Below are 22,141 nucleotides of genomic sequence, written 5' to 3'. Positions count from 1 at the left end.
GACAAACCTCCCCATCCCATAGCAACCCAGTAGCACCACAGAATAATTCCTGAGATGCACAACCAGAAGTAAACCTTGAGCATCAAAAATCCCTTCCAACTCCCCTGAATAAAAGCAGCTATTAAAATTAATCCAAAGAGGGGCTGAAGTGATAGCAGAGCGGGTAGGATGTTTGACTTGCATGTGACCAACTCGGGTTCGAATCCCAGCAACAATATGGTTCCCTGAGCTTTACCAGGAGTAATTCCTGAGTGCATAAGTCAGGGGAACCCATGTGAAACACTGAGTGTGACCCAAAAAGCAAAAAAAATAATATAATCCAAAGAGTAAATTTTCAGAGGCAAATACCTCTCACTTGTCCAAATGCGCCCCAAAGTGCTGCCACGAAACCTGCCTTCACAGACCCCTTCCACGAGGGACAGCCTCTTCTCCCTTCACCTGCTAACAAATAGAGGCCTGATTCAGCATCTTGCATGCAAACACCTAAATGCCCTGCTGTGACTTCACTTCCGCGTATGCAAGCAGCATTAAAGGGCCAGAGACCAGATGAGCAGAGAACAACTAGAAAAATGCAGGTAAATGTGTAAGGCTGGTTTGTTGAGGCCCAGCTGGTAGATAGAGGTCAGGGCAGGGTTGCTGGCACCTGGGGCCTCCTGGTGCAAACCTGAGCCAGAAGTACAGGCTACAATTTCAAAGGTTTGCAGCGGCTCAGAAGAGCTGACAGTGAGTGGCAGGGCACTTGTCATGAACGCAAAAGACTTAACTTCACAACCTGAATTTCCAAGCAGTGATACTGGAACACTGCTGGGTTTGGCAAAATCCCGCATAGCCAATCCTCCTCCTACCCAAATAAAGGCAATGAGGAGTTAACTGCCAACAGAAAAGGTGTGAAATCTAGTAATATATTCTGAACGGTCAGTCCTCTGGGTTTGTTGTTTTGTTTTGGGACCACATCCAGAAATGCTCAGAGCTTACAGGTCAGGTTTTCAGACTATGATTTTACTCCCGTGGGTATGTGATTTTATAAAAGAAAAAGAGGATGAAAAATTATACTTTAAGTCAGAGTTATAGTACAGTTGGCAGGGCATATATTTGGTCCCCAGCATCACATAAAGTCCCTAAAGCACTGCCAGGAGTGATTCCTGCGTGCCAAGCCAGAAATAACACCTGAGTATTACTGCTGTTTCCCAAAAAGAAAAAAGAGAAAAAAAAGAAAAGAAAAATTAATTTTAGCCCAAACGAGATTTTAAAGTCCATAATTTTGCCCAGAGCCACCAATTCCTTCATTTTCCCCTACCAGCCATCTGTTGAAAGGGCTCAAGAAATTTCTCATGCAAGAGCTTTCAATGAAGGTATAAACAGGAGAGAGCACACCAAACTGAAGCAGATGCCAGCCCCTGAAAGTCCAAGGGCCTTCCCTGGTAGCCAGTGTCCACTAGTCCCCTGAGCACAGAGCAGGGCACAGACCTAAAGTACTACCAGGTGTGGCCCCAAATCTCACCTCATCTGCCCCTCAAGTAGTGAGATACACCCAAGGAGAGGAGCTCAGAGGGCTGAGCACCTGATTTAACTTTGAGGGACATAGCATGGCTCCCCCTGCATCTCACACACACAGACACAAGAGGGGGAGAGTCTCTGACTATCTCCAAGTTTGTAGCAAATGGAGTGGGGATGGGGGGAGAGAGAAAGACAGGAGAAACACTCCAACCCCAAAAAGATGCTCAAAGAATGCTCATGTGTCAAGACAAATTCTGGAGTGGGAGGGTTGGGGTCATACCTAGTGATGCTCAGGGGACAATATTACCTAGTGATGTTGTGGCAGGGATAACTCTGGTCACGGCAAGAAAGACAAACACCCCCCTGGCTGTACAACTGCACCAGCCCCTAAGAGTGAGACATTTAGAACCTATTGCAGCTGGTCCCCGGAACACCCCTTTCTGCAAGTACTCACTTTAACAGCAGGGCACACCCCTGGTCTTATAGAGATGGACAGTGGAGATGCTTGGAATCTCGACAGGTGAGGCAGAAATTCTTTTTTCTGAGGAAATATAATCACATACGGTTAGCAAAGCTAATAAGTTGATAGGGTGCTTTTCTTTCAAGCAGCTAAGCCGGGGTCAATATGCAACAGGACATAGGCTCACCCACTCCAACACTGCTAAAAATGATACATGAACTCAGAAACAAGAGTAACCCCTGAGCACTGAGTGCTGCTGTGGCCAAAAAAGTAAAATAAATTAAGTAATGAAGACATTTTTGTGGCCGGAACGATGGTACAGCAGGTAGGGTGTTTTCCTTTCAATTCCCGAAATCCCATGTGGTCCCCCAGCACTGCCAGGAGTGATTCTTGAATGCAAAGCCTGAGTAAACCCTGAGCAATGCTGGGTGTGACCTTAAAAATAAAAGAAATTTCTCTGTAAAGAGTTTGGAGACACAGCATAGCAGGCGAGGTGCTTGTCTTACACTCCGGCCAAACCAAGTTTGAATCCTGGCATCCCATATGATGCCCTGAGTCCAGCCAGGAGTGATCCCTGAGTGCAAAGGCAGGAGTAGTATCTGAGTCTTGCCGTTGTACTTCCTACATACTGAATAATTAATTCATTTAAATGAATAAATGTGTGGTGTCCAATAGTGATCCTAAATTACATTATTAGAGGGTTTAGGGCACACTCTGGAAGTGCCCAAGCTACTTCCTGCTAAGATGGCATATTTGGTTGCAATACCCACTGTAGCACTACCCTGATGTACCCCTCCAGACCGCAACCTGAGCTGGCTTAAAGCTCCACACCTTGGGGCTTGAGTGACAGCATAGACAAATGAGCATTTCTTTTGAAGGTGGCCAACCTGGGTTTAATTCTGGGCATCTCTTATGGTTCCTAGCACCACTAGGAGTGCTTGCTGGATTTAGAGCCAGGAGTAACCATAATGCCTCGCTGGGTGTGACCCAAAATGCAAAATAAATAAATAAAAACAAAAGAGAAGCTCCCCACCTCCCTGAACTCCCAAAACCCACTGAATGCACAAGAACCAGTGAAAATCAAAGGCTCTGCCAAATGCTTTTGAGCCCCAAGCACATAAAGAATATGCCCAGTCCCTCCCCCCATCCAGCCCCAACACCCCCCAAGAAAGACAGGACAGAGGGGAGGGTGTTTTTTCCTTCATGCTGCTGACCCAGATATGGGGTACCCTGAGCAACGCCAGGATTGACCCCTGATCACTGCCAGGTGGGGCTCAACACACCCCCCCACGAGGAAAAAGAATGCGCCCCCAGGTCCATTTGATGAGGGAATCCCGTGCTTTACCTACTCCACAATCTGACTAAGGAATGACAGGGGGCCTGTAACGGGATGTCCTGGGGACACTGCTGGGATGACCCACCCAACCCCGTGACTGACCAGGTGCTGGAGTTGCCCCGAAACTAAGATAACGCTGAGGTGCCCTCACCCTCCCCTTCAGATCTGGGGGGAGACTGAGGCTCCCTCTAGCTCTGACACTTTCTGCTTTCTGAGGGACCGGAGCGATGGGTCAGCAGGGAGGGCGCTGGCCTCGCATCCCGACACCCCAAAGGATCCTCGGATCCCCAGGGAGGGAGTCCTGAGAACCACAGGTAAAGGGACGCTTTGGGGTGCCGGGATCGAACCCCGGCCGCGTTCCCTCCTTACGCATCTTTCTAAATAAGTTCTCCTCAGTAACAAGGACTATTTTTACCTCAAAATCAATTTATAAACAAGATAAACCTCTTGGCAGGAGCCCTCAGTGCGTCCCGGGTGAGGGGCCGCCACCCCGGGCCACCGCCACAGAGAGACCCCGCCGCCCACAAGGCGGAGACCGTGGAAGTTCAGGCGCTCAGAGCTACCACTTGGGCGGCCGGCGGGAAACCGACCTTCCCGGACCCCCTGCCCCCCTAGGTGCCCTCTCACCCGCTCCTCACCTTCCGTAGCCACGCAACCCGCCGGCACTTCTGCAAAGAAAGGCAAGGCACTTCTGCAAAGAAAGCCAAGGCTGGGCGGATAAAGGACCCGGATTTTGTGACATCACCTGCACCGTCACCCAGAGCCTTAAAGGGCCAGGCTTCAAACATTCCCGACCAGGTAATTCCCTGGTCAGGAAGGTTCATTTTTCCTCATTTCTGGGATAGGATCAGTTGATCCAGACAGCTGGGGGTCGCCAGGTCTGGGATAGGTAGAGAAGGATGAGCTGAACAGATAACATGTCAAGCAGAGAGTCTTTGTATTTACGAAGGAAATAAAATTCACACAAATACTTTGCAAACATCTGCCAAGACCATCTCTCTGAGTCCCAACGTTCATTTATTTATTCATTTATTTACAACTCTCAGCCACATGCTAGGAGCAGGCCCCCAGGATTCCTCCTGGCAGGTTCCAATGAAAAAAGACTGGCTTCAACAGGGTCCCTCACCACTGGGGACAGAGGAGCTGCCGCTCAAAGTGATCTGGCTGTTTTACATACACATGATTACACAGAAAGCTGCAGGACAGGGCCCAGCAAACCCCTGGTTGAGAAGGTTGGGATGGTCAAGACTTCTGCAATCACAGGTCCAGCATCCTCAAGAACCACAGCCCCCATGCTCAGCTCTGCATCCTGGCCATGCTGCCCCATCGCAGAGCTGGAAGTGAAGATGCCTCCAAGGATAATGCACTCACACCCGAGACCCCTGTGCCGTTCTAAATCCCCCCAGAGAACGCAGCAAAGCTCTATATGCTCCTAAAGCCTCTGGAGCAAGGCAAACCCCAGGAACCCACTGGCTATGGATGGGGGGGCGGAGTGAAAAACAATCACAAAAGTGCCCCAAAAGCTGGCACGATCCTGTAGGTCACATTACAGGCACTGGAGGTGAGAGTTCCTCATGTCCTGCCACTAATTGGCCTTCAGTGTCCCCTTTCGACTGAAGTATCACTTTGTCCTTTAAACGTGTGCCCAGAGGAGGCCTGATCCACTTTAAATCATTAGGAAGTAAAGGTGCACATGGAAGACTCCCATCTGTGACATCATCCATTTCACCAAGGAGCCTTAAAGTGCCAGGTTCCAAGAGCAGACACACCATTATGGTAGCCCAGTTGAATCAGTGCAGGGGGGATGAGCTCGAATCAAAAAGAGGAGAGGCAAGTGCTGAAGGGGCTGGTCACAGACTTCAGGGCAGGAGTTAAGGTGGAGTCCTTTGGTCCTGTACTGGTTAAACATAGAACCAATGCTTCCCAACATGTCCATCATGAAAACAAAAGCAGGTTGATTCAAAGTAAAACAGACAAGTAGGTTGTGAATGGCTCCTGGGACAATGAGTTTCTCTGGGAAGTCATTAATCAAGATGGGTGCAGTATTTCTGAAGCCAGCCCTGAAGATGCAGAGGAACTGGCCTAGCAGCAACCCAGAGAGCTGGAGAGACACTGGACAGGAGCAAAGGCTGGGAAGAACATCAGAGAGCACTGTACAGTGAACACTCTACCCCTTGAAAACACACTATCAAAGAACCTACAAGGAAACCCCAGGACGCAGCTTTAGAAACACGTTTTCAACCAAGAGTATGGGGAAAGAGGTTAGTACTTTGGTTTAATGCTTGTGTTAAACATGGTTTTCCTGAGTTCTATTCCTGGCATCCAAAATAACACAAACGCCTATGAACTGCCAGATATGGCATGAATTACATAAAACATACTTCAATAAATAAATCCATGTATGAACCAACCCTAAGAACGAAGACACATAGGCGCTAATGGGCACCAAAGTGTACTAGTTCATTTTGTAGACTTCGTCTTTTGGACAGAACAAAAACGGTTTTAATCATTCTAGTGGCTAGTAAGATTGAGATTTTACCACTTGCAAACGCAACATTTTGTCATATTTTCTCCTAATATAACTGAAATGAGAAGAGTAAAATTCAGGTATGTAACCACCCTTTATAGTTCGTCATCACAGCTGATGTTATTGCCTGCTGAGATTGGATTTTGGGCATCTGCAAGGTACCCACCATTTGTAAAATATTTTGATCAAGGGGCCTGTTCCATCCTTTCATGGAACCATCAGAAATCTTTCTGTGCACAGTCAAGTCCATTTCAACTATGTCTAATCCACCCTATTACAGAATAATGACAGGGCCATTATCCTAAACTTTACTGAAATATTTATCCTCAATGCTTAGGGAAATCTAATAAAAATCTGAAAACATGGAGTGCAGAGCTGATACAGTGGGAAGGTGCTCGACTGCACAAGACTGATCTGGATTCAAAGTCCAGATCCCCATAAGGATACCTATGTCCTCCCTCACAGGTATAGATGGGCTCAGAGCCAAGAGTATGGCCTAAGCAAAGCAGGTGTGACTCCTCAAAACATAACAGAGGAAGGTCTGAAGTGTGGAGGTTTGCCTCTTTTTTTTATTCCAAAAGATTCACTGCAACATCCTGGTCGATCTCTCTCATAAACCTCACCAACTGGGGTCTCTGCCTCAAACCAGAGTCCAAACAAAAATGAGACACTGGGCTAGAGTGATAGCACAGCGGGTAGGGCGTTCGCATTGCATAGTCAACCCGGGTTCAATTCCCAGCAGTCCATAGGGTCCTCCAAGAACCAACAGGAGTAATCCCTGAGTGTAGAGCCAGGAGTAACCCCTGTGCATCTCTGAGTTTGACCAAAAAAACAAAAGAAAACAAAAAGAGTGACACTGACAGCTGTGACCGAGAGGTGGTTTTTGTACCCTTTTACTTAGTTGCTATTTAATCAGTTTTCACCTGGATTCAATCATCAAGACCCATTATTTACAGGGGCTGGAGCAATAGTACAGTGGTAGGGTGTTTGCCTTGCACGCAGCCAACATGTCCAACCCAAGTTCGATTCCTCGTCCCCTCTTGGAGAGCCCAGCAAGCTACCAAGAGTATCTTGCCCGCAAGGCAGAGCCTGGCAAGCTCCCCGTGATGTATTCGATATGCCAAACAAAGTAACAACAATGTCTCCAATGGAGACCTTACTGGGCCCGCTTGAGCAAATCCATGAACAACGGGAGGACAGTGACAGTGACAGTTTTACTTCCTAATATTTACCGTTCTGTATGGACACAGTACTAGACATTTTTAGGCTTGTGGGGTGACACTCCGGGGAATTCTCACCACAAACTCAGACTACAGTGCTCAGGCCAGATCAATCACTCCTAATCCCATTAGGGTCCAAGTCTAGTTATTACTATCTGATTCATGACAGAATTTGTCCATGACCATGCTCTTAACTTATAGATAAGCATTATGGTACTTTGGCCAGGCCCATTTTGATGCCAGTGTAGCTAGCTCACCACTTGCCCTGGGTCCATCCAGTCCGTCTTCGGGACCCTGATTTTGGGGATCAAGGAAGTAAGGGCAACTGAGGCTTAAGTCAAGAGAGCAGATGTCCAGGAGGTAATATTATCTGGAGACAATCAACTCCCAAGCCACAGGCTTGTCTTTGTAACTGTCTTCCTATCACTTGATCACTTGATCCCCCATTATTTATCGAATTACTCGAGCGGGTGCCAGTAATATCTCGATTCATCCCTGTTGCGTGCTAGTGTAGCCCAATGGCAACTGTTCGTTCTAGGAACATGCAGACCCTCAAACCGATCACTCAGGGTCTTGACGAAGAAGTCTGACCATCTTGTAGGTGGGCATCCACACGATCTTTTGACGTCCCTTGGAATCCAGTCAGTAATGGCTCTAGGCCTGTGGTTGTCTGTAAACCTCATTACGTGTCCAGCCCATCTGATTTTTGATGCCTTGGCAAATGAGACAGCGTCCCTGATTCTTGAGCGTTGACGGAGATCAGAACTCCGAATTCTATCTCTCATTTGAGTGAAGTGTGATATTCCAAGCATAGCTTTTTCGATTCCTCTTTGAGAGACCCAAATAGCATTCTCATCCGGTTTTCGTAGGGCCCAGGTCTCTGAGGCATATGTTAAAGCAGGAAGAACAGTGGAATCGAAGAGATGTGCTCAAGCTGGAGGTTCTTTGTCCTCTTAGTTATTTCTTCAACGCTCTTGAAGGCTTTCCAAGCCGCTCTCTTCCTCCTGCGTAAATCAGGTGCCAGGTCATTCATCACGTTGATTTCTCGATGTAGGTATATATAACTGTTGCATTCAGAGATGGTTCCCTTGAGAGCGAATGGAGTGTCCAGAACGAGGCTGTTTCTCATAAACATTGTCTTCGTAAGATTCAGCTGTAGTCCAACCTTTCCACAGTCATGGTCGAAGTCTTTCAGCATTTGTGCCGATTGGCTGATATTTGGTGTTATTAGAATGATGTCATCAGCAAAGTGGAGGTGGTGTAGTTGCCAACCATCTATCTTCACTCCCATTCTTTCCCATTCCAGTCATCGCATGATGTTCTCGAGGGTGGCACTGAAGAGTTTTGGTGAAATGGTATCACCCTGTCGAACCCTCTCTTGACGTGGATGATTACTTCTTTGTAGAGTGGTGAGATCCTGGTCATGAATCCATAATAGAGCTCACGAAGGATCCTGATGTATTGGGTTTGTACGCCCTGATTGGCTAGGACTTTTATGACTGCTTCTGTCTCAACAGAATCAAAGGCCTTCTTTAAATCAATGAATGTTAGACAAAGCGACATCTTGAACTCCTGAGAAACCTCAATGAGCTTAGAAATGTTTAGATATGGTCGATCGTACTGAATCCTTTTCGGAATCCAGCTTGATCACATGGTTTTCCTTCATCTAGTGTTCTACTAATCCTATTCAGGATGACTCGAGTGAACAGTTTGTAGATGACAGACAATAGGCAGATTGGGCGACAGTTGCCAATGTCGTGGATGTCTCCCTTCTTGTATCGTAGTACAGTCCTGCTGGTTTTCCACTGGGATGGAACCTTGTATTCAGAGAGGTAGCATGTGAAGAGCTGAGCCAGTGTATTGATGAGTACTGATGGTGAGTTCTTCAGGTTTTCAGGTCTGATCTTGTCTGGGCCAGGAGCTCTTTGTTTCTTTACCGACGAGATTGCACGTTGGATTTCAGAAGGGAGGACATTGGGAACGACATATCCATCATGCGGAATGTGGTATGTGGGCAAGTGGACATGGCTATTAAAGAGATCTGAGTAGAAGTCATGAATAATCTTCTCCATTGCCCTTCTGGAAGATGTGATAGATCCATCAGGATGTCGGAGGGCAGTCATCTTGGTCTTGTAGTTGGTCAAGGATAGGCAGGCATTACCAATGCTTTTCCCGACTTCTGCCGCATCTACCAGCACTGCTGCTCTCCTTTCTTTGAGGTCATCCTTGATGGCTTCTCTGCATTGTTTTCCCAGCTCGAATGTTCGCTTGCGGTTGCCTGATGCATGTGCCAAGCCACGTTGGTGAATAAGTTCAAGAGTGTTCGAAGAAAGGCGGTTTTTTGTGGTTATCTCTCTCTTGGCATTCCTCGCACAATCATGGAGGTGCTGAATCCTTCGATCGTATTCCTCATCAGTGTTGTCAATGATGGCATCTTCAAATGTTCCCGCAACAGAGCCAAAGAGCTCCCAGTTGGTGGTCGTTCTGGTACTTCTGTTCTTAAACTGTGCATTCTTTTTTCCTCGTTCTGTGAGGTAGAATTTTGCACGAAGGAGACGGTTGTCTGATCCCGTTTGAAATTTTGGGACAACAGCAACATCAGTTAGGCAAAACCGCCGATTGAATATGATGTGGTCTATTTCATTGTGGAAGCATCCACTGGGAGACTCCCATCTCCAATGTTTAGATTCAGCCTTTTGGAACTGTGAGTTACCATGGAAGGTCTTGGTTGACATGATGAACTCAGACAGTCTGTCACCCTGTTCGTTCCATTCTAGGCAATGAGTCCTCATGTGGAGTTCCCTCCCCAGGCCTGTTTGTCTTAAGAATTTTCCACCCTTGGGTTTGCTTCAGTGATAAGTATGGAATAATTATGGATCAAGCAAGTCGCTTCCACAGGTGCTGTTGTAAGATAACTGCGTGAGTGCTTTCTTTCACTACAATAATCTGGGTTCGATTTCAGCCTTCAGATCTTTTGGGGTATATATCTGAATCTTCTTGGGGGTCGAGTGGGTTGCTCACGCTTTGTCTCTGGACCAGGAGGGGTGCAGAGGATTGAACCTGATGTGGAAAGAGCAAGGCAAGGCCATTTATTTTTATTTTTTGTTCTCATCACTGAGCTAGAAACCTTCTGAAGCCACTTTGCTATGTCTGTGACCAACCCATTGAGAAATATTTTCTGTTATGGGCAACCCACACCCCAGCACCCCACATTCTGAGGGAGCCCAAACCTCTACTACAAGGAAGAGGTAGCATGGATACAGCAAGATACAGCTCAGAAACCCCCACGTTGGGGCGAGGAAATCCCCTAATAAGGGACTGGGGCTGTTTTGCTTGTATTTGGTTTCTTCATAGTTTGGGGGACACAAATCCAGCAACAGCAGAGGTTCTCCTGATGCTGCATTCAGGAATCACTCCAGCATGATTGTGGGGCTGTATGGAGACCCAGAGAAAGAACTGGGGCCTGTGACTGCAAGCCAAGAGCATTAAACTCTTTGCTCCCACTGCAGAGACCCAAATGGCTTGCTTGATACTTAATGACCCTATACCTAACATTGAAGCAAAGAAATGGGCTGGAAATCTAAAGCGTGGAAAAGGTGGGCCACGGCAGTTCAGGTGATAGACCACGAGATGATGCTGTGGGCGTTACTGTCCCTCTCCAGGATCTTTTCTCTGTTGTTATTTATTTATTTTTTATTAGTGAATCACCATGAGGTACAGTTGTAGACTTACAAATTTTTGTGCTTGGGTTTCAGTTAGACAATTATCGAGTACCCATCCCTCCACCACCACTGATCCCTGTCAGTCCCTCCCATTCCCATCCCCCCCATCCCACCCTGCCTCTGTGGCAGGGCATTCCATTTTGCTCTCTCTCTCCTTTGGGGGGCTGTGGTTTGCAAATGAGGCATTGAGTGGCAATCATGTTCTGTCTATAGTTAACTTTCAGCATGCATCTCCCATCCTGTGAGGATCCTCCCAGCACCCTTTATTTGGTGCTCCCTTCCCTATCTGACCTGCCTTTTCCACTAGCGTGTGCGGCTGGCCTCCATGCGATGGAGTAAACCTCCTGGCACTTGTCTCAGCTATTCTCGGGTGTTAGTCTGAAAGAAAAGGACAGACATAGAAAGATTGCTTTCATCTTGGGAACATAAAGTAACAGAATGTGTTCGTTTCTCTAAGAATTTTCCACCCTTAGGTTTGCTTCAGTGTTGAGTATGGGGTAATAAAGGATCAAGCATCCTCTTCCACAGGTGCAGCATTAGGAAGGAAAGCCTGCGGTTGCTTGTCTTTCACTTGAGTAATCTGGGTTCGATTCCAGCCTTCAGATCTTTGTGAGGTGGATAGCTGAATCTACTCGGGGTTCAAGTGGGTTTCCCTAGCTTTATCTCTAAACCTTGAGAGGTGAAGAGGATTGATCTGAACCTTTAGTGAGCAAGGCAAGGTTATTTTCTTACATTTATTGTTCTTTGCTCTCTGTACAAAAAAAGTTCTGAACGCACGGTGTGATGCCTGTGACCGAGCCCGTTGAATGTTTCCTGTCATGGGCAACCTACACCACATCACCCCATATTATGAGGGGACACGAACCCTCTTCTACACCAATGCGGGGAATGGAAGAATATACAGTTCTGACACCGTCAAGTCAGGGTGAGAGAATTCACCATCAAGGAACTGAAGCTCTATGTTTTACTTTTCTTTCTTGTTTGTTCCTTTATGGTTGTGGTCACACCCAGATATCCTCAGGGCCTTCTCCTGCCTCTTCACTCAGGAATCACTATGGACATGACTGAAGAACCGTATGGGAAGCCTATGAATATACCGGGTCCTGTGGATGCAAGGCAAAAGCCCTATCCGCTCTGCTCCAGTTGCAGCGGCCCAAGCTGTGTGCTGGATCCTTAATGACTCCAAACTTAACATTTAAGCAAAGAGAAGGACTTAGAATCTTAAACGTGGGAAAATTGGGCCGCGGAAGTTATGCTGAAATGCCACGAGATGAAGCTGTGGGCGTTTCCGTCCCTCTCGAGGCTCCTTTCTCTAAGAATTTTCCACCCTTAGGTTTGCTTCTGTGTTAAGCATGGGGTAAGGTAAAGGCCCTCCCATTGATCGTCGATTTGCTCGAGCGGGCCCAGTAACATCTCCATTGGTGACTTTGTTGTTACTGTGTCTGGCATATCGAATACTCTCAGTAGCTTGCCAGGCTCTCCGAGAGGGGTGGAGGAATCGAACTCGGGTCGGCCATGTTGGCCGCTTGTAAGGCGAACGCCCTACCCGCTGTGCTATCGCTCCAGCATGGGGTAAAAGGTAAAGGTAAAGGCCCTCCCGTTGATCGTCGATTTGCTCGAGCGGGCCCAGTAACGTCTCCATTGGAGACTTTTGTTGTTACTGTGTCTGGCATATCGAATACTCTCGGTAGCTTGCCGGGCTCTCCGAGAGGAGCGGAGGAATCGAACTCGCGTCGGCCATGTTGGCCGCTTGTAAGGCGAACGCCCTACCTGCTGTGCTATTGCTCCAGCATGGGGTAATTAAAGATAAAGCACGGAGCTTCAAAGGGGCAGTGGAAGGAGAGTCTTGAGGCTGGAGTCTCTCCCATGGGTAACCAACATCCGATTTCCACCTTCAGATCTTGTGGGGTACATAGCTGAATCACCTTGGGGGTCTAGTACGCTGCTCCATCGTTGCCTCTGGACCACCAGGGGTGCAGAGGATTGACCCTGACGTGGACAGAGCAAGGTAAACCTGCAAAACTGGAGCCATAGCACAGAGGGTAAGTCATTTGACTTGCATGCTACCGACATGGCCAACCCGAGTTTGATTCCTCCACCCCTCTCGGCAAGCTACGGAGAGTATCTTGCCCACAAGGCAAAGCCTGCCAAGCTACCTGAGACATATTCGATATGCCAAACACAGTAACAAGTCTCACAATGTTATTGGTCCCGCTAGAACAAATCGATGAAAAATGGGAGGAAAGTGACAGTGACAGTCTGAGCTGAAAAACATCAGAAGCCACTTTGTTTTGTCTGTGACCGACCATTTAGAAATATTTCCTGCTATGGGCAACCCACACCTCAACACCCTACGTTCTGAGGCTATGCAACCCTCTTCTACGAGGAACAGGCAGCATGGATACAGCAAGATACAGCTCAGAAACACCCACTTTGGGGTGAGCTAAACCTTCAATAAGGGACTGAGGCTGTTTTGGTTTCATTTGGTTTGTTCATGGTTTGGGGGCCACAAATCCAGCAACGCACAGAGGTTCTCAGGGCTCTGCACTCAGGAAGCACTCAGGCATGATCGCGGGGCTGTATAGAGAGCCAAAGAGTGTGAGAGCTTTCTTTCACTTGGGTAACCTGGGTTCGATTCCAGTCTTCATATCCTGTGGGGTACATAACTGGACTCACTATAAACAGTGATACTCTCCCACAGTCCAGGGGCTTCTCCCCTGGGGCTTTTTTTTGTCCATGGACTGAGCAGAACAGTCTGAGTAGCTTGTCCCAGGGGAGCGCTTCTTTGCAGCGTGGTCGCTCACTTCCCACTGGTAACCCACAGAAGTCATCCCACCTGTCTTGGCATCCTCATGGGACTAAAGGCATAACTGCTCACTTGAGATTTTGTCACAGTGTGCATGACCAGAAGAATTCCACTCGGGCTGTTTGCTACTCGAAGAACAGCAGAGAAGGATTCCAATTACTGTGCTGTGCCTGATAGTCTTCTCGTCCAAAAAACTCTAGACCTGCAGGTTTGTTTCTAACATTTACCTGACTCGGTTGCAATTCTGACATGTGCATGGATTTTTCAGGAAACGACCTAATGTTTCAGCAAGATGGACAAGCAAAATAGACCGACGGCAGGTCACATAGCTGTGTAATTTTTTTCCAACTCAAAGGACAGACACAGTAAGTGGAAAAAACTCCCTCTGCAGAAAATTGAAGCACCAGTTTAGAGTGAAAATAAAAGGGGCCAGAGACTGGGTTTGGTACTACCTTAGTATGAAGCTTAGTGGGGTACACGTGCGAAGGCAATAATGCATCCCCACACAGCCGAGATAGACCTTTGAAAACATCTCACCTGAAGCAGATTCCTCTCGAGGATCAATGATATTTCTGTTATCTTGTTCTCTTTACTTAGGTGGGGAGAGGGTCACACCAGCATTGCTCAGGGATTCCTGCTGCTGGGACTCTCGGGTCTGAGAGAGATATCCACGAAAAAATCCCCTTTCTTCGAACACTCTTGAACTTATTCTCCAACGTGGCTTGGCACATGCCTCAGGCAACCGCAAGCAAACGTCCAAGATGGCAAAACAATGCAGAGAAGCCATAAAGGATGACCTCAAAGACAGGAGAACAGTGATGCTGGTAGATGTGTCAGAAGCCGGGAAAAGCATTTGTAATACCCACCTGTCCTTCACCAACTACAAGACCAAGATGACTCCCCTCCGACATCCTGATGGATCTATCACATCTTCCAGAAGGGCAATGGAGATTATTCATGACTTCTACTCAGATGTCTTTAATAGCCACGTCCACTTGCCCACATACCACATTCTGCACAATAGATATATCGCTCCCAATGTTCTCCCTTCTGAAATTCAACACGCCATCTCGTCGGTAAAGAAACAAAGAGCACCTGGCCCAGACAAGATCAGACCTGAACACCTGAAGAACTTACCATCACTACTCATCAATACACTGGCTCGGCTCTTCACATGCTACCTGTCTGAATGCAAGGTTCCATCCCATTGGAAAACCAGCAAGACTGTACGACTATTACTATACAAGAAGGAAGACATCCACGACACTGGCAACTATCGTCCAATCTGCCTATTGTCTCTCATCTACAATCTGTTCACTCGAGCATCCTGAATAGGATTAGCAGAACACTAGATGAAGAACAACCATGTGAGCAAGGTGGGTTCCGAAAAGGATTCAGTACCATCTACAATATCCACATGATTACTAAGCTCATTGAGTTTTCTCAGGAGTTCAAGATGCCGCTCTGTCTAACGTTCATTGATTTAAAGAAGGCCTTTTTTTCCTGTTGAGATGGAAGGGGTCATAGAAGCCCTAGCCAATCAGGGTGTACAAACTCAATACATCAGGACCCTCCGTGAGCTCTATTACGGATTCACTACCAGGATCTCACCACTCTACATTGAAGTAATTATCCATGTCAATGGAGGGGTTCGGCAGAGTGATTCCATTTCACCAAAACTCTTCAGTGCCATGCTCGAGAACAGCATGCGATGACTGGAATGGGAAGGAATGGGAGTGAAGATAGACGGTCGGCAACTATACCACCTCTGCTTTGCTGATGACATTGTTCTAATAACACCAAACAGCCAAGAGGCAGAAATTATGACCGACTTCGACGGTGAGTGTGGAAAGTCTGACTACAGCTGAATTACGAAGCATCACAATTACGAAGACAATGTTTATGAGAAACATCCTCGTTTCTGATCCTCCATTCGCTTTCAATGGAACTACCATCTTCGAATGCAACAGTTATATATACCTAGTTCAAGAAAGAAACATGATGAATGACCTGGCACCTGAGTTTCGCAGGAGGATGAGAGCAGCTTGGAATGCCTTCAAGAGCGTTGAAGAAAAAACTAAGAGGATAAAGAACCTCCAACTACGAGCACATGTCTTCAACTCCACTGTTCTTCCTGCATTAACATATGACTCAGAGACCTGGTCCCTATGTAAACAGGATGAGAACGCTACTTGTGTCTCTCAAAGAGGAATCGAAAGAGCTATGCTTGGAATATAGAGCTATGCTTGGAATATCACGCATCATTCAAATAAGAGATAGAATCCAGAGTTCTGATCTCTGTCAACGGTCAAGAATCACGGATGCTGTCTCATCTGCCAAGGTATCAAAAATCAGATGGGCTGGACATGTAATGGGGTTTACAGACAACCACTGGCCTAGACCCTTTACTGACTGAATTCCACGAGATGGCAAAAGATCACGTGGATGCCCACCTATAAGATGGTCAGACTTCTTCATCAAGACCCTGAACAATTGGTTTGAGGCTCCGCATGTTCCTAGAAAGAACAGATGCCATTGGGCTACACTAGCACGCAACAGGCACACATGGAGACGTTACTGGCACCCACTCGAATAAATTGATGAATAATGTGGGATCAAGTGATCAAGTGATATAGTTTTTAGGTTTTAGAATTAATGCTTTTATGCAGCAACCTGGTTGGAACTGGAAGATACCATCTTGAGTGAAGTTAGTCAGAAAAAGAAACAAAAACAGGATGATGTTCACTCATCTATGGAATACCGAACACTGGATGTGGAAATGTAATATAAAGGGGCTACTTAAATCATCCCTGATTCCAGTGTTTAGAGAGAAGCCGGACAAAGAAGGAAAGAAATTTGGGGCGGAAGAGACCCAGACGTTTACAGGGATCAGGGATTCATTTATGCCATTGACATGAGTGAGGGGTGTAGCCATTTACCCAAAACACAGATGCAACAGAACTGAAAATAAGAGATATAAGCTGTAACCACTGAAACCTAGTCATGTGCTTGTCCAGATGACAGGCGGGGGTAGACTGGGGACTGGGGTGGGGAGGGAATACCGGAACACGGGTGGAGAGAAGCTGATGCAGGGATTGGTGTTCAATTATTGTACGCCTAAATACAACTATCAATAACTTTGAAAATACTGGCACTTTAATGAAAACTTTAAAAAACAATACAATAAATAAATTTCCATATTGCAGCACCCACTGAGGTTAAAGACCCTCTAGTCCCAGCATTAGGCTCTGATATTTTTCCCGTGAGGCTGAGACCATAGATGTGGTTGTGGGGATGGAGGAGCTCAGCAATCCCCAAAAAATCCTTTTGGCTTCTGTTTTAATCAGACTCAGTGATGCTTGGGATACCATAGGGGATGCTGGACATCGAAGGTAGGCGGCATCTTTAAGGCGAGCACCCACCGTGATGCATAGCTGTTCTGGTCCTATTTAACTTCACTATGGGCTCACAGTCACAATTTAACATACACACAATAAAACATTTTTTGGTGCGTACAAGTGTACAGCAGGTAGGCATTTGCCTTGCATGAGGCTGACAGGGGTTGATCTTGAACACTGCCAAAAGCAATTTACGAGAACCACCAGGAATAACTGCTGAGCATCCCCAGGACCCAAAACAAAAGAAAACTAAATTTCTTCCCATACTCAAAAAACCATGGCAATGATCCAAACCCAAGATATACAAGGTGTCACATTGACTGATCGGAGTCCAGAAAGAGCACCCGACCCTTTAGATGAACAGTCAGGCTTGTTATACAGCCGGGAAAACAAGGGTCTTAAAACACACTGACTACTCGACATACCTGAGAGATGAGGAAGAATGACAACAAAATAAGAGGGCAAAGCACAGGATCTCTCCATAATGAAGAACTCCAGGGAGAAGACACCTCTACCCCATGCCACATCCCCACATAATATGTTCTAGGGATGAGAAGGGGACACTCATTTTCCAATGATCAACTCAAAGATGTTGTGGACTGGAGGACTCCTGTGTTGGACACATGCAAGTTAAGCATCCTACTTGCTCTACAATTGCTCTGGCAATTTCTAAATAAATGGGAGAAAACGGGAAAAAATGGGAGAGCACTTAGAAAGCTTTCAGGTTAAAGTCTCGGTCATACAATGAAACACCCTTCCCTTCATCGAGCCCATTTTCCACCAATAAAAACCCAAGTATAACGCCATTCCACAGTCTTCCTCTACCAGTGGGGCAGATAATTTCGACATTCTTCTCTCTACTTTGATTACATTCAAAATTTGGCTCGAGACCCACCATTATTATTTGGGATTTTCCCCCAGCATTCATATCTGGCGAAAACGCAACAGTAGACAATCCTTTTTCGATTGCTGGTTATAAATAACATATGATTTTGGAATTCTGAAATTTTAACAACTAAATCTGGAGGGATTTCTGCCAAAACCTGCTGGGTTCCGAGATTTGTTCCTGAGTCTGTGGGATTATGACCATTAAACTGCCTTATCAAGAGCCAGAGAGGTGGTTCGTGGGAATGACTTAGGCTCTTGTTGGGGTGGGGAGGAATTGGCCGTCTCCACCCCATCCTGAGAGGCCTCATGTATCTTCGTGAGTGTGGGCCCAAACCAGACTTTCCAAAGGCCTTCGGAGGATGGAGGCCACCGAGTTGACAAGTGGAAGCAGTTGGAGGGACAGCACCAATTCCCCCTGGGGTGGATTGGGGACAGTAACCTAATGAGGGGTGCGGACACATTTCTGCTAAAAGGCACTGGGTTTCGAGATTTGTCTCTGAATCTCTGGGATCATGGTCATTACGTACCTTGATCAAAAGACACAGATTTCAATCGTAGGCGCCAGACAACCCGGGGTTTTATTTGGGGTGGGGAAAAAAGGGCCGGCTCCACCACCATCCTGTTAGGCCCTGCATGTCTCCTCACTGCAGTCCCAAACCTAACCGTGCAGAAGCCCTTAGTGATGGCGGCCACTGAACCGCCAGGCACGAAACCTATTCCCAACTGAAATACCCAGCTTTGCTAATCTACTGAGGGGACCAGACACATTTCTGCTGAAAGCCGCTGGGTTCCGAGATTTGTTTCTGCGACTCTGGGATCATGGCCATTAAACAGAGTGATCAAGAGCCAGAGAGTCTGTACATGGGCAGCGACTCGGGGTCTCACTGAGGTGGGGAGGAATGTGCAGAGTCCACCCCAATCCCATGAGGCCCCGCATGTCTTGTCACTGCAGGCCCAAACCTGTCTATCCAATGCCCTCTGAAAGATGGTGGTCACCGAGCCACCAAGTGGGATCAGGCGGAGAGACACACCCTTTCCCCCTTGTGGTGGTCTGTCGCCGATAGCTCATTGCAGGAACAGGGCGCATCTCTGCAGAAAGCCACTGGGTTCCGAGATTTGTCTCTGAGTCTCTGGGATCATAGCCTTTAAGCAGTTTGATCAGGAACCAGAGAGACCTTGCCTCCAATTATACAGCTGAGCCGGAAATGGTTTGTTGGTGTGTCTCACACAAACCTAACTTTTGGCCGTTTAATTTCTTGGAAGATTTTGCCCAAAGTTTTTGGATTCTGGCGAAAGGCACAGCAGCAATTTTGGAGTATCTGGAAGTCTGACGGTGCCATCAGGCTGCTGATGCACTCGACGTACAGTCACAGATTGACCTGCTGTCGGTACCATACTCCCGGGAAGTAGAAATTCTATATATGGGGAAAAACACCAATAGTGGGGCTGGACTCACTGTGAAGCGACTAGGATGGTTGCCTTGCTGATCCAGGACAAACCTCCCCATCCCATAGGAACCCAGTAGCAACACAGAATAATTCCTGAGCTGCAGAACCAGAAGTAAACCATGAGCATCAAAGAATCCCTTCCAATTCCCATGAATAAAAGCAGCTATTCAAATTAATCCAAAGAGGGGCTGAAGTGATAGCAGAGCTGGTCGGACATTTAACTTGCACGTGACCAACTCGGGTTCGAATACCAGCAAGAATATGGTCCCCTGAACTTTACCAGGAGTAATTCCTGAGTGCATAAGTAACGAGAAACCCATGTGAAAAACTGTGACCCAAAAAGCAAAAAATATATATATATAATCCAAAGAGTGAATTTTCAGAGGCAAATACCTCTCATTTGTCCAAACACGGCCCAAAGTACCAAGCCCAGCACTGAAGCCAATGAAAATGACCGATGGCAAAAGTGTCCCTTTCTTTTGGGGGCTTCTCGTGAACATATCCGGAGCTTCGATAAGTGTTATGTCCAGTCCAAAGGCTCCAAACAGGGTCCTTCGCAGTCTCGAGTAGGGAGGAGTGAGATGGCCAAGACCCCCACTCTTTGCAGGCTCCCCACACCACGGCCTGAAGTCCATGTGCCCACCATCCCAGTGCCATCTTGGACCTGGATGCGATCGTGGCTGCAGGGGCCCTCAGGATAACGCACCCTCACCCATGACACCTGAGCCACAGAACAGCCCCCAATGCACCCCTAAAAAGCTCCACATCCACTAAAGCCTGGATATCCAGAACAAGTAAGAAACAAGTGTGAATGCACGATACAAGGAGGTGTGACCTGACGCTCAAGTTCCCAAACCAGGATTTTCAGGGTGCTCAAGCATTCCAAATCCTAACCCAGGAAAGACTGAAGAATGAAGGTTTACCTGTTTTTCCATTTTCAAAGTATTCAAAGCTGCATCTTGGCTGATTTCTGCCATAATTTCCGCTAAGCAGCCCATCTGGGCCAAGCAAGAAGCATAGCAAACAATAACAGAGTAGTGAGCCATGACAGCTCTGAGCAGGAGGGTGTTTCTGTACCTGTTTATTCAGTCACCTTCCTCCTTATTTTCATCACCATGACCCATTATTTACAAGTTAACACACAAGCAATTCCAAGCACAAGAATACTGGCATAGGTGCAGCCAGGGTGAAAATCAGCAGGCTTCAGTAAAGGACTTCCCATATTTCTTACATATATACGGTTTCTCTCCACTGTGAATTCTCCTATGTACAGTCAATTGTGAGGATTACGTAAAGGCCCTCCCGTACTACAGACATATCTAAGGCTTCTTTCCATTATGAATTCTCATATGTAGAGTAAGAGAATAGAATCGTGTGAATGCCTTCCCACATGTCTGACACTGATGAGGTTTCACTCTGAGATGAATTTTCATATGTGAATTAAGTCTTGAGGCTCCAACAAAGGCCTTTCCACATTGCTTACATATATATGGTTTCTCTCCAATGTGAATTCTCCTATGAACACGAAGTGTTGAGGCTTCAGTAAAGGCCTTTCCACATTCCTTACATATATATGGTTTCTCTCCAGTGTGAATTCTCCTATGTGCACTCAATCGTGTGGATACAGTAAAGGCCTTTCCGCATTCCTTACATATATATGGTTTCTCTCCAGTGTGAATTCTCCTATGTACATTAAGTCTTGAGGCCAAAGCAAATGCCTTTCCACATTCCTTACATATATACGGTTTCACTCCAGTGTGAATTCTCCTATGTGCACTAAGACTTGAGGCCAAAGTAAAGGCCTTTCCACATTCCTTACATACATAGGGTCTCTCTCCAGTGTGAATTCTCCTATGTACACTAAGTCTTGAGGCCAAAGCAAATGCCTTTCCACATTCCTTACATATATACGGTTTCACTCCAGTGTGAATTTTCCTATGTTTATTAAATGTGCAGGCCCAAGCAAATGTCTTTCCACATTCCTTACATATATACGGTTTCACCCCCGTATGAATTCTCCTATGTACACTAAGTCGTGAGGCGACAGCAAAGGCCTTTCCACATTCCTTACATATATACGGTTTCTCTCCTGTGTGAATTCTCCTATGTACACTAAGGCTTGAGGATTCAGTAAAGGCCTTCCCACATTCCTTACATATATACAGTTTCTCTCCAGTGTGAATTCTCCTATGTACAGTAAGTCTTGAGGCTCTAGCAAAGGCCTTTCCACATTCCGTACATATATACGGCTTCTCTCCAGTGTGAATTCTCCTATGTACAGTAAGTCTTGAGGGTCTAGCAAAGGCTTTTCCACATTCCTTACATATATAAGGTTTCTCTCCAGTGTGAATACTTCTATGTATATTGAGGCCTGAGGATCGAGTATAGGCATTAGCACTCTCCTGACATATATAAGGCTTTTCTCCACTATGAGTTTTCATAGGTCTATTAAGACTAAAGTTCTAAATAAAGGCCTTCCCACATGTCTGACATTCATGAGGTTTCTCTCCTGTATGAATTCTCCTATGCATAATAAGATGTGATGATTCATCGAAGGCCTTCCCACATTCTTCACATGAAAAAGGTTTCACTCCTGAATTTATATTCATATGGTCATGATGGAGTAACCCTTGACTCACACTTTGTTCTCCGGGCTGACTTTTCTGGGGATTCTGTCCAATATGGTTTTCTAAGTGAACACCACAGTGCTGAGAACATGGGGAGGCTCCCCAACATTCCTTACACGTAGATGGGTTCTGCTCATGGTAACTGTGGTTGAGGGTATGTTGCTGTGAGGGACTCACTATAAACAGTGCTCCTTTCCCTAGCAGGTGCCCCA

The 22,141-nt window shown here is 46.6% G+C and overlaps 1 protein-coding gene across 1 annotated transcript in view; it reads right to left on the bottom strand.

Annotated features, from left to right (window-relative positions):
- The window catches only part of LOC130022180 (zinc finger protein 479-like), a gene marked incomplete at its 5' end in the record, with an annotated part of 69,538 nt that extends 47,882 nt beyond the window's left edge, over window positions 1-21,656 (bottom strand). The window contains one exon of the mRNA XM_056112944.1: window positions 20,853-21,656. Coding sequence (XP_055968919.1) covers window positions 20,853-21,656 — 804 coding nt within the window. The remainder of the gene's footprint in view (window positions 1-20,852) is intronic.
- Between the last annotated feature and the right edge of the window lie 485 nt (window positions 21,657-22,141).

This window comes from Sorex fumeus, unplaced genomic scaffold, assembly GCF_029834395.1.
Source record: "Sorex fumeus unplaced genomic scaffold, SorFum_2.1 ptg000019l, whole genome shotgun sequence".
NCBI lineage: Eukaryota > Metazoa > Chordata > Mammalia > Eulipotyphla > Soricidae > Sorex > Sorex fumeus.
This window is presented reverse-complemented; position numbering and strand designations above follow the sequence as displayed.